Source organism: Tachysurus vachellii, chromosome 18 (assembly GCF_030014155.1).
Source record: "Tachysurus vachellii isolate PV-2020 chromosome 18, HZAU_Pvac_v1, whole genome shotgun sequence".
Taxonomy (NCBI): domain Eukaryota; kingdom Metazoa; phylum Chordata; class Actinopteri; order Siluriformes; family Bagridae; genus Tachysurus; species Tachysurus vachellii.
Window position 1 is genome coordinate 11831072 of NC_083477.1, and position 12906 is coordinate 11843977.

The 12906-nt window shown below is 37.5% G+C and overlaps 1 protein-coding gene across 1 annotated transcript; it reads left to right on the plus strand.

The window, feature by feature from the left end:
* Positions 1-1755: 1755 nt before the first annotated feature.
* cnn1b (calponin 1, basic, smooth muscle, b) lies at positions 1756-12814 on the plus strand. The gene is made up of 7 exons (XM_060891818.1): positions 1756-1945; positions 5311-5432; positions 5697-5763; positions 6890-7027; positions 10568-10684; positions 11241-11387; positions 11752-12814. Exons 1-7 carry the CDS (start codon positions 1886-1888, stop codon positions 11989-11991), a joined length of 891 nt encoding a protein of 296 aa, XP_060747801.1. The 5' UTR covers positions 1756-1885; the 3' UTR covers positions 11992-12814.
* The last annotated feature ends 92 nt before the right edge of the window (positions 12815-12906 follow it).

Here is a 12906-nt window from a genome sequence, read left to right on the forward strand (position 1 = left end):
GCCTACTGTTTCTATTTAAAGAATGTTTTGGTGTGTCCACCAGGTTTCTACTGTCATGTAGAATAGTCCAATAATAACAAATTACAAATGCTGTTTTAACATTCAATCAGTCTTATTTAAAGTATTATAAAAGTAAACATACATTTTTATCTTCAAAGGTTGTAGACATCTTGCCATCACATCCCTATGTGCTTCTTTCACACCCCATTCCAGATTTAGTCCCTCTTTGCTGATATAACAACCTCATAGGAAAGCTTTCCACTAGTTTTTTTTTTTGTGTGGTTGTGGGCATTTGTGATTCAGCTACACAGAGCATTAGTGTGCTCAGTCAGGTGGTCTGGGGTGCAGTCAACGTTTCAGGTTATCTGAAAAGTAGAGTGTTCAGCAAGATTGAAGATATATATATATATATAAAGAATATATGAACTGTAATGGTGACATGGAAGCCTTTATTATCGCCACATATACATTACAGCACAGCGGAATTATTTTCTTTGCGTAACCCAACTGAGGACGTTGGGGTCGGAGCGCAGGGGCAGCTATGATACAGCACCCCAGGAGCAGGGAGGGTTAAGGGCCTTGCTCAAGGGCCCAACAGTGGCAGCTTGGCAGTGCTGGGGCTTGAACCCTTATCCCTCCAATCAACAACCCCAGAGCCTTAACCACTTGAGCCATGGTGCAGCACCCCTGGAGCAGGAGGGGTTGAGGGCCTTGCTCAAGGATCCAACGTTGATAAATTAGCAGCTTGTAGGCCTGAAACCTGACCTTCTGATCAGTAGCGCCTTGACCACTGAGCTATCATGTCCCCACAAACCATGTAAACTATATAAAGTAAACCTTCATAATAAAATAAACTAGATCAATTTTATACTGAAATATTTTTTATGTGATTGGTGCTAATGCGTCAGTTGTTGGTTGGCAGTATTTTTATTTCTATGAGAAGTTAATGGTTGTAGGAATTTCTATGCAATTAAATGGAACATAAGGGATTACTGCCTGGTTTCCCTGTAAACTCCTACAAATTAGCTTAGCTTGACAAGATGAGAATAGATTATTTTCCCACTCACAATTTTCCAGTGATGTTCAACATCAACAATGACAAATCCAACATAAATGTGGTGGGACAACAAACCCTGGACCCAAAGATCCAGAATATAAGGCAACAGAATTACAATTGTTACAGAAAATATTTGACGAATGACAAGATTGCAGGGACTGTAGTTTTGGACACAGTATTAGCATAAAAGTTTAAAGTTTTTTTTATCGCTTGCAGACAATGAGTTGAGAGAGCTGAGAAGACTCAAGCACTAAAGTGCTGCTGCATCGCTCTGTTTAGGTAGAGGATGTAGTGAGGGCCAAATACTGCTGGGTTCACTATCAGCAGGGGCAGTGTAATAAACCTGAGTGAAAACTTGCTGTGAAAGAAAAGTCAACTTGGAAAGTTTGTGTCTGTCTGTTGATGCAAACATTATTTTTTATTCATTATTATTTTTTTAATACAATGATCTACGTGCCTGTTTGAAGCAGCTTTATGTAAACAGAAGTAAGAGAGCAGCATATTTGAGGACAAATAAGGGGCATCCGTAAAATTCTATTCAGGGTGGAAAAAATGACAGCGGCTGAGTTTTAATACCATCCTGCTGACATCACCGGGAGAAAGACGTAACGCGCGGATTGGACGACGACCCCTGACCAATCGCCGCGCACGGCGGACACGCGCAGACGGGAAGAGTTTAAAAAAGATTGGGGGAAAAGTGTGGCGTTGTGACGCTTCTCCTCATGCGGCGGAAAACGGAATAGTAACCGAGGAAGCAAACACCCCCCCAACATCAGCACCGGGCTCAAATCTGACCACAGATACCACAGACTACAGTAACTATTAAAAATGTCACAGCACTTCAGAAGCGGTCCAGCTTTCGGACTTTCAGCGGAGGTGAAAAGTAAGGTAGGTTGGATACGTGTCGGTGTCTCGCGCTAGCCATGTGTACGGTATGTGACGGGAGCGCGCGAGGCGCACCGGGGCTTTAAACCAGGAGGCGGTGGCTGCTTTGGCTTTGACGCGCAACAGTGCCAAAACATTAGCGCACTGATTCTGTCTTCAGGGTAGTTTATACTGAGCCTGTGCGTAAAGAACAATAAAAGGGTTTCCAAGTGTTATGAGAAACTTTCACGTTTTTTTTTTTTTGCATGACCAGGCTTTTGTGGGGACTAAAAAAAATAAAAGTCTTCAGAGAGACAGAGTCAGATGTCATCACATTCACCACAACTCACAAAAATATACTGATTTTAATGACTGTGTTTAAAAAACTGCAAAAGACAAAATGTTTCTCTGTAGTTACTGAGGTTAAGACTAGGGCTAGGTGTAGGTTTTTGGCATATGTGTGTGTGTGTGTGTGTGTGTGTGTGTGTGTGTGTGTGTTATTCACTTTTCCATGTCACTGGTCTGGTGCCATCTATGGTAAATTTTTTTCCATATACATTTTAAAAAGAAATTAGGATGCAGTGATGTACCGCTAAAGCCCTATTCTGCTCTACATCAGGTCAAATACACACACCAACTGTACGAATGATGTACACTTTGATTGTATCACTCCATCATCAAGGAAAAGTACCTTTATTTTATAGACTATGTTTGTGTGTACGTATATCTGGATGTTTGCGAAACCTTTGTGAAAGTCATACATTTTTTTTGTGATACCCATTTCTCTCCCTCTATTTAGTTTGGTGTTTATTGTATTTTTTTTTCTAAACTGACAAAAGGGGTGAAATCTCACATTAGTCTTATTTATTAATTTATTTATTTCAACAGACAGGGAAATATTTTCAGTATTTAATAAAAGATTAAATGTCCTATGTAGAGCCCAATATGGTCTTGTAAAACATTTGGATGAAGGAGTTACTGCTCAGTTCCTCTAGGAATCCCTTTATACCTACAGTATTTAAGAGTATTTTTATTCATTTTATAAACCTTTCGTAAACTACCCGAAGAAACGCTTCTTCAGTGTACTTTTATTTCTTTATGGCTTGCACATCGAATAGAACCCAAGTACGGATATACTGTACCATTTCCAGACGATAAATAGTGTGAGCGTTATATATTCTACATCTGACAGCTCACAGGCAGTACAAACTTCACCAGTCAACATCAGCATCATTAGCCAATGATTAGCAAAATCGACAGAACTCATTTTAGGTTAGACATTTGTCACCGAACTGACATTTGTAGATACTCTTTGTGACTCACGGCTTACTCAAGCTTGACCCTCACACATGTCAAATAGGCAACAGGAACCTGCTAATGGTCAAGAGGTTCACTCTAGATACATTATAACACACACACACTGTGTTAAATCTGTGGTATATCTTGAATCTTGGGTCTTGAGACCCAAACTGTAATGTTGTTTTTATTATAATTGCTCTTCATTTCTCCTCATGATAACTATGTCTTCAGACAGGAGGAGGTTTGGGAGAAGAGTAATAGACAACCTTGCTTGAGGATATTACAAGTATATATACATGAAGAAACTGTAATGAGGTACACATAGGAACAGGATACACACTGCCATATTTCCCAGGTGTTCTTTCCTTCTGAGTGACAGGCCTGTGACTTTCTGTTCCCCAAATAAGGAAGTATACAGCTCTCTCTGAGTCCACAGCCTCAGGAAAGTGGCGTATTGTAAACACTTTGTGATTTAGGTGGAGCACCGCAAAGCAGCCTAGCCTAAGAAAGCAAAGATATTAAACCACAGAAAAACATTTGCCCTACCATCAACTGAGCATTTGCTGTTTTCTTGGACCATCATTACTTCAGAATGTAGTGAGTCTCTAAAACAATTTGACAGGATTGCAGCTGAGAAAGAAATACTCCAGTAATTTCAGTCTGGGCTACCACACTTTTCAGAAAGACATTTATAACCTTCTTTTTTAAAGTGGAGCATGCTTGTCTGACTGATAAACAGTTAAACAGTCCTCGACTCAAGATAACCCATAACAGCTTGCACACCATGTAGAAAAAGAAACACGGGAATGAGGCCGATTTTGACTGCATTCCGTTTGCCCATAGTGAGGGAGAAAAACAACAAATGAAGGCCTGAGCAGAATTCTTTGGCCGGAGACGACAGCTGTCCATCTTGCGTCCTATAAACAGACGTGGTTGTTAGTGTGTGAGTGTTTCACTTTAAAAGGACAGCAGTACTTGGGGTGAGATAATGTGTGTGTGTGTGTGTGTGTGTGTGTGTGTGTGAGAGAGAGAGAGAGAGAGAGAGAGAGAGAGATGGTGGAATAGTCAGATGATAATGTCTAGACAACTGTGTGAGGTGTGACAGAGAGTGTATATGGTGTGTATGTATATGATAGAATGCAAGCCAGAGAAACTGTATGTGTGTCTGAGAGAGAGAAAGAGAGAGAGAGAGAGAGAGAGAGAGAGAGAGAGAGAGAGAGAGGTATGTTACTCCCAAGTTTGGTGTGCTAGAGTGGAAGCCAAGCAAACCCCTGCTGCTTTGAAATCAGTGTTATTGTTGGCACGCTCTCTCTCTCTCTCTCTCTCTCTCTCTCTCTCTCTCTCTCACACACACACACACACACACACACACACACACACACACTCACACACACACACAGTTTCCAGACACAGGGGGCACAAACATTTCAAAAAGCAGAAACATGTCACAAAAATACAACAAAATTTGAGTGTGACTATGTTTATGTAGGAATGTCTTTATTTCATATCTCTCCGTCTCATGGCTTGTATTTTAAGAAGCCCCTTGCTTAAAAAAAAAAGAAAGGGTGATCATATATGGACAGACAATAGTGTTGAAATTTGTGGACATTTATTAACAGAAATGTCTTGATGGGATATTTGTTTATAAACTATGGTCACTAGGATTTATAATATGGTTAAACAGAATTGTGTAACTAAAGTTTCATGTCTTAGAAATACAGTACAGTACAGGAATTTTCCAGAAAGGATGAGATGGTTCATGAGATGGTTCTTGAAGTCTCTAAGAACCTACAGTTCTAGATGATTGATTTTGGGGAAGCTCTTGTCCTCCTTTTGTCTATAAAACTCATCATCCTGGCAGCTGGTGTGATGATTTTTTGTGTAGTTGTGACCTTACTCAACTGATTATTCCAATAATTAAAGGGCTATAAATGAAACAGTGTAATAACCCTAATGTAATAAGTCAGTAATAACAACACGCTACAAAGGAAGCTATTGAGAAAAAAAATGCCTTTGCCTGTTGTCTTCGATATTTGATAGAAATATTTTAAAAGTTCTACAGTGAGCCCTGTTTGACATTTGTCCTCCAGCTTGCACAGAAGTACGACCCTCACAAGGAGGAGGAGCTCAGGCTTTGGATCCATGAGCTGACAGGGCGCAAAGTCCCAGACAAATTCATGGAGGGCCTTAAAGATGGAGTCATCCTGTGCGAGTGAGTAACAGCTCTAGAACTGCTGCCGAGATATAATGATCACGGATAACTAGTTGTCTTAAGGACACCTGTGTGTTTATTTTAAACATGTCAATGTGCCATCGAAATGTAAATGTACATTCAACTGCATACAGTAAATATTATAAATCTGAAAATAAATCTTTCTTTCTTTCTTTCTTTCTTTTTTCTTTCTTTCTTTCTTTCTTTCTTTCTTTCTTTCTTTCTTTCTTTCTTTCTGTCTTTCTTTCTGTCTTTCTTTCTCAGACTCATCAATGCTCTCCAGCCTGGCTCTGTGCGAAAGATCAACAACTCCACTCAGAACTGGCATCAGGTGAATATTTTTTTCCTCACAAAAAAATCTCTTTGCATTCTCTATGCTTTCCTATGGGTGTATAATAATTCCTACAGAGATTTTATCACACACCACGGCTCTAAAATCCCTCTGTAAACTCAGTGGTCAGGCAAATATCTGGATGTAAGTGCTGCAAAATCCTTTAACACAAGGTTAAATCTGCATCTGAGGAGGTTTTGTCCATACATTACCTAATACACTCAGACCCTACACTCTATACACACAATGCCATATTAGGCTAGTTAGTTCAGCCATTTACTGTACCAGAATTGTGAATAGTGGATCCTAGAAATGCACACTGGTTGAGATGCCAGTCTGTCAAAGGACACAATGCAAGCACATTTTGGGCATTTTGGTGTTTTTTTTTTGGTGGTGAGGGAAAGCTAGAGAACCCACACAGATGCGGTAGAATTTGAAGAACAACACACAGACAGTAAACCAACCTCCGAAGCTGTGTAATGCAGCTTCATCCAGTATGAATACATTCTGACAATAGTTTTGGATGTGCTATTCTTGGTAAGATTTTGCAATACTAGCTTCACAGAAGCCAACAAAATGTACCAATGTTTAAGTATATTTAATGTTCTGTGAGACTGAAAGATGGATGTTTTTGAAAACTGTTACTATAGTTTATGTCACACCAGTGAATTCAATAAATTGCATATGAATGTGGGTCAAACCTACACAGCACAGCTTCTCACTATATCTCTATATATTACAAGGTACGTTTTCAGAGGTGTGATATAAGCCATAGGCACGTGTGATGGTCCTGTCTGAGGATTTCTGCTGTAACTTTAGCTAATGGCTCTTAAATAAAGAGCCATTAGCTATAAACACAAAGGAGCCATTCCATATGTTTTGTCTTGTAATATATAGTGTTTTTCTCTGAGCACTTCAATAGACAGTTACTGTATTATTGGTTTTTCAGAAACCAGATCTGTTTGTAACACATGTTGTGTAATTTCTTCCTCCATAAAGAGGACACCACTCATTAATTCCAGATTTGAACAGAATTTGTCATTGCACTGATCTGCTCTGTGTTATAATCGAATACTGTATTCAAAGACAGCTTTGACTTTTACATAACTGTTCCTCTTGTTTGCAGCTGGAAAATATAGGCAATTTTGTCAGAGCCATTCAGGATTACGGTATGAGGCCAGATGACATCTTTGAGGCAAACGATCTGTTTGAGAATGTCAACCACACGCAGGTTCAGAGCACTCTGATCACACTGGCTGGGATGGTAAGCGAACTACGAGCATAGCATTCCTGAGTAGATCTATTATCCGTGCGCACCATGAGGATAACATTTTTTGCATGACTATGAATTAGAGCCTCCGCTCCACACTCCCTCATTATGAAGACATGCTTGTGGGAATAGAATAAAGAATGAACAGTGATCTCATATTCAGTGCTAGAGAACGCAAGTGTGTAACTTTGTCATTTGTTTCTTGACCATCGCCTTTCACGTGACCCAAACACATCCACTTTTTTAGCACTCTCTGAGCTGAAGGGCTTTTTTTTTTGGCAGTTTTTTGGATGCTAATAATAACTTTATTTGGATAAGTGATTTTGTGCATGTGAGGCAGTGATTTCCTGATCTCCTCCAAGAGTTCTTAGTAATGTTTATGTGAAGTAGACACAATAGTGGAAAGACCAGACGAAAACAGACCTTGCAGTAAAACTCTGTTTTAATGAAACCCTTTGAGAAACTTATAGCGAAGAAAAAATACCCGGAAGATTCCTTGGATTTCATTATACTGTATACATGTGCTTCTTATTATATTGAATATGACTAAAAATGTACTCCTTGATTTACTGTAAGAGATGATACTAATTAGGGTTAAATTTGGTAGTAAATTTGGCTCAATAGTTAAGGAACTAGGTTGCTAATCTGTAGGTTAGTGTACTGTTGGTTGGTAAGACCCTTGAGCAAAACCCTTAACCCTCTCAGCTCCATGTGCTCTGACAAATAAATGGTTGCTCATCCTAATTCCTAAATTTTAATGGCCCACTATCCACACATTTAATCAGGCCTTAGCCAAGTAATTATGATATAAGAACCAAGTTAATTACACACACGGGTTTCTGTAGTAGCCAAATCTGTGTCTTTATAAACGAAAGGTGGGTAAAGTCATTTATTACTCATGAGATTTCTCATGATAGGAACCAACGTACACAAGCTGGCGTAATGGCCAGAAAAATCATCATGCAGAGAAATATGACATGAAGTAAAGATAAATCTTTATTTCTTGTAAAAAAAAAAAAAAAATTATCTCACTCAGACCTTCTACATGCAGAAAGGTTCATTCAGTCATGCCAAAAGTTAATACCGGTTTACTAGTTTACTAATATAAACAGAAATATGTGAACTGTAAAGTGTATGTATAGTTTACTTTTTACATACTAGAAAGTATTTAGAAAGTATTGAGTATAGAGTGTTTTTACTTAGGTTTGCAATGTGAGCATTCAACTGATAAAATACAGTCAGTGTAAAATGACTGCAAAACTTTAGCCAACAGGTCTTTAAATGTACTGTATAAATAAATGGCACATGAAACTAACCGTGGAACAAGAGGCAGAACAAATTACAAATGTCAGAATCAATTCAGAACTGCTTAAAAACCCAAGAGTGAGCCAAGCAGGACAGTGGTGAAGTGTACAGCCTGTTGTTGGGCAATCTCTGACTTTAATTCACAGAGAATTCTTACAGAATGAGAGCTTTTGTGTGTTGTGTGTTGAACCAGCTGGATTCTGAACATGCCTAGTGTACTAGCCTGTGTCAATAAAAATGTAATAAGCCAATAACATGCACTAAGAAAGGAATAAATCACAACAGGCCTGTTTTTATATGTGAAATGATTTGATGATTCAATGATTCATCTTCCATGTGCACTTTATTCCTCTAATACCTCATCACTTCACTGACAATTACATTTACTATATTTATTAAAGAGCCATAATTTCTATCCTTTTATAGATACACGTAATGGTGTGGAATAGCTGCAAAAGGAAGTTCCCAAAGGAAGTTTGTTCTGTCCTTTTGTTTAGATACTTATTTTTCTTGTGATCTGAAGATAACAAAAGTTATTTTCTTGTAATCACATTTTTTATGTCTCCATAATAAAAAAAGAACGGTTTGCCCGAGATCATGAGTTACTTTTCTGTTGATCTCGTGATTGCAAAAGTTATTTGCCGAGATCAAGTAGCATACTGTGGTTGTTGTGGCCAGTGGTTAAGTGTTATATAATCGGTATCATGACGATTCTGCAGTAAATATTAGTTGACCATGAAACTGACCTTTAAGAAGCACCATTTTAGGATCAATATAATGTCCATGACTGAACTGTTGTAGATTTTCTGTTACAGGTTTCCTACTCAGACAGACTCGCGATAGGTCCTAATTTGGAAATTTTCTAGCGCTGCTAAACACAATCCCAGACAGAGAAATATAACTTTACTGATCCCAAAGGGGGAATTTGGGGGGAAATATACAGTAGTGCAACTTCAGACAGTCGCTGAATTAAACCTAATAGGAAAAACTCTACAGTATTTTCTTTTGTATTAACACCTGATTAAAGTAAAGATGGTGTTATTTATCATCTACATCATATATGCCTATTAATGCATTTTGACATAATAAAAAAATAAGCTATGACCTCGGGGAAAACAACTTCGTTATCTCAAGATCACAAGAAAAATATGATGTGATCCAAAAATAACAAAATAATAAATAACTTAAATAAATAGCCTTTCTGGACTTTCCCTCAGTACGACTGTTCTTTTCTTGATCTTGAAATTAATAAGAAAAAAATAGCAGCTTGTTATTTCACTAAGGAAATGTCCTGAATCCTCAAGAATCATCTGGTAGCAAACGTACTGTACTGAACGTTACAAAGAACCAAACCTGGAGACTTTTCTCATAAATGTTAAATAAATATCTCCTGACACATATATCATTCATTTATACAGCATTCTTTATTAAAAATGTGACGGCGGCCATTTTTCAGAATTTTGATAAATTGCATCAATCTAAATTTACACCTGTTATGGAAATCCCACATATGCCTGAAAGCTTGTCTGCTGATATATCTGTCAATTTATCTTGTTTTTCTAATTTGTAGAAACCCAATAAACCAATTTATTTTTGTATTCCATTTTTTTATACTTAGAACAAAAACTCTTAGATTAGACTTGATGATTTAACATTGTTCATTTTTTTTATCAAAATTTAGAAACACATCACAGGGAAATGTCCTTAAATATTAATTAATGTTGCATTTATTTAGAAATGATACAAAATATGGAATAAAATACGACCAAATTTTCAACTTTGTCTTGAAAGTCTGTCAACAATTTATTATGAAGGAATTATTTTTAATCCTAATGTCATCAACATTTACTATTAAAACAATTACCATTTTATTTAGACAATTTGCTTAAAAAACTTGTGCCTTTGATTTATTATTATTATTATTATTATTATTATTATTATTATTATTATTATAGATTATGTGGAATATCCACCATACAGATGCCTGTGAATGAGCTATTACTGTAGAAATGATGTATCAGGTGTATTAATGTATTAATGAGAGCATTATAATGAATTAAACAATAATGCTGAACAGACTTACTTACAAGTAATATCATTTTAGCCCCATCTTCCTCTAAAGTAATTATAGCCAATAATGCTTGGGAATTCCATTCCAATTCCATTCCATTGTAATACATGTCATTAACTGTGAGTTAACTGTAGCTTATTTTACTGTACTGTATGCAGGCTAAATCTAAAGGTGTCCATACTAAATCTGACATCGGGGTGAAGTATGCGGAGAAACAGCAGCGAAGGTTCGCCCCTGAGAAACTGAAGGAGGGGCGCAATGTTATCGGCCTTCAGGTCAGGCTGTGTTTCCGTGTCTTATTTTTGTTCTAGTTAAACTTTAAAGGCTTAATATTTACACAGGAAACAGTGGGAACATGTTGAACAAATACATTGATCCAAATATGTTCTGCAAAATCCACAAAAACATGAGACAGTGGCTGAGAAAATAAGATAAGATAAGATAAGATAAGATAAGATAAGATAAGATAAGATAAGATAAGATATTCCTTTATTCGTCCCACAATGGGGAAATTTCTCTGTTACAGCAGCAAAAAATAAAAAATAAAAAGAATAAAGAATAAAGACATAATATAATATACAGTATATACAAAACAAAAATGTATAAAAAGAGTAGTGGTTACACTGAAGACATATTGCACATAGGTTGCACATTTTTAAAGATTTCTGTTATTGCACATGTTTAAAATGCTTTGTTATTGTTTATTATTGCAGTAGTGTATAGCTAAATGTAGTGTGTGTGTTGTTTTACTCTCATTGGTTTCTGACTTTGTGGACATTGTTTAATGAGACTGATAATGCTTTTGTTGGTGTTTTATTTGGGCTCATTCAGATGGGGACCAACAAGTTTGCCAGCCAGAAGGGGATGACATCATACGGCACAAGGCGTCACCTCTATGACCCCAAAGCTGGCATGGAGAATCCTCTGGACCAGTCAACAATCAGTCTGCAGATGGGAACTAACAAAGGAGCCAATCAGGTGCTTATAAAGTGTAACATCCCTGCTTTATGTAATTAGAACTATGATACGTTCCGTAATGTTTCGTACATGTTTAAAGGTATTGTGGACTAGTGAAAGAAACATTTTGCAGTTTTTGCTTGTAACATATTTTAGTTGCTAGCTATCAGCTTATTAATTCCAAGAGGAGGCAAATTGTAAACTTTAAATTGTTTGTTGTCTAATTAATTTCCATTGCATTATTGGTAAAACCTTCATATACTTATATTCAGCATATGGCCAAAGGCATGTGGACACCAGGCTATCACACACATAGTGTACAGGCCTAAACTATTGTTAGTTGAATTTACAACAGTTGAATCTTATTTTTGTTCTTTCTCCACAGTCTGGAATGACGGCACCGGGCACCAAGCGACAGATCTTTGATAAGAAGCTGGACATGGAAAGCTGTGACACTTCCACTGTCTCACTGCAGATGGGTACTAACAAGGTGGCATCTCAGTCGGGCATGACTGTCTACGGGCTCCCACGCCAGGTCTATGACAGAAAATACTGCACTTACTCCGAAGACTACATGGACAACGGCCAAGACATGCAGATTGACGGATACCAGTACTCTGACTAAGATGCCTTCACACCGCTGTGTTTTTAACTCACTCATTTCTTGCCCACTTTTTTAAAAATGTAAACCTCATCCTGCAAGACCACGCAAACTGTTAATAGTTATCCATCAAACCAGAACATTAGGTCTGATTTAAGATGGAATAAAAATAATGTTTGTAACAGTTGTTATTTTTTGCCACGGGCTGCCCCCGCTTCTCACTTTTTTTCGAGTGTAGCAGCTTCCTGTCACCACTTTGCATGTTTTTAGCAAATGGCCAAAACTATGCATCAAAAAGGTCAGTGAAAAACATAGAATATTTATGATGCCTTATAGTTTGGTTTGATTTGAAATATCCCCGAAAATCAACTGTTGCTGATGATGATCTCGAGTCTTGAGATGTGAAGTTTGACTCAGAGGAAGTAATATCAAAAGCTAAGGACACTCACTAACATCTAAAAATTCTATCCACCTTCATGGGAGAAGCTTTGTTGCCTGAGATGACACCTGAGAAAACCCAGCGTTATTCCAGTCAGACAACCAAAATCAAACCTGTCTGTTTTAGGTTCCTGCAATTTGCAGTGAATGTTGTGTTCTCTCTCTTTCCTTCTGTCTTTTGCACTATAAAGCATAAGAAGATGGTACACAGATGGACATATCATTTAGCCGTGAGGCTTTAAATCAAGCTAAAATCTGCAGGTGCATTCCACATGACACAAAGAATGTAATGTACACCACTCCAGTATTGCATGGCTTTTCGAAGTGTGTAAAATGTGATAGATTGTTTCCATTACAGCTAATTGCTAAAACACACTCTGTGCCTTGAATAATAAATTCGTCCTGTTCACTTCTGTTCATATGCAGAAACACAACCCAGTGCAGCACAGTACAGATTAACCAGAGTTCACTTTTTTAAAGTAAGGTTTGGGGAATTCTAAA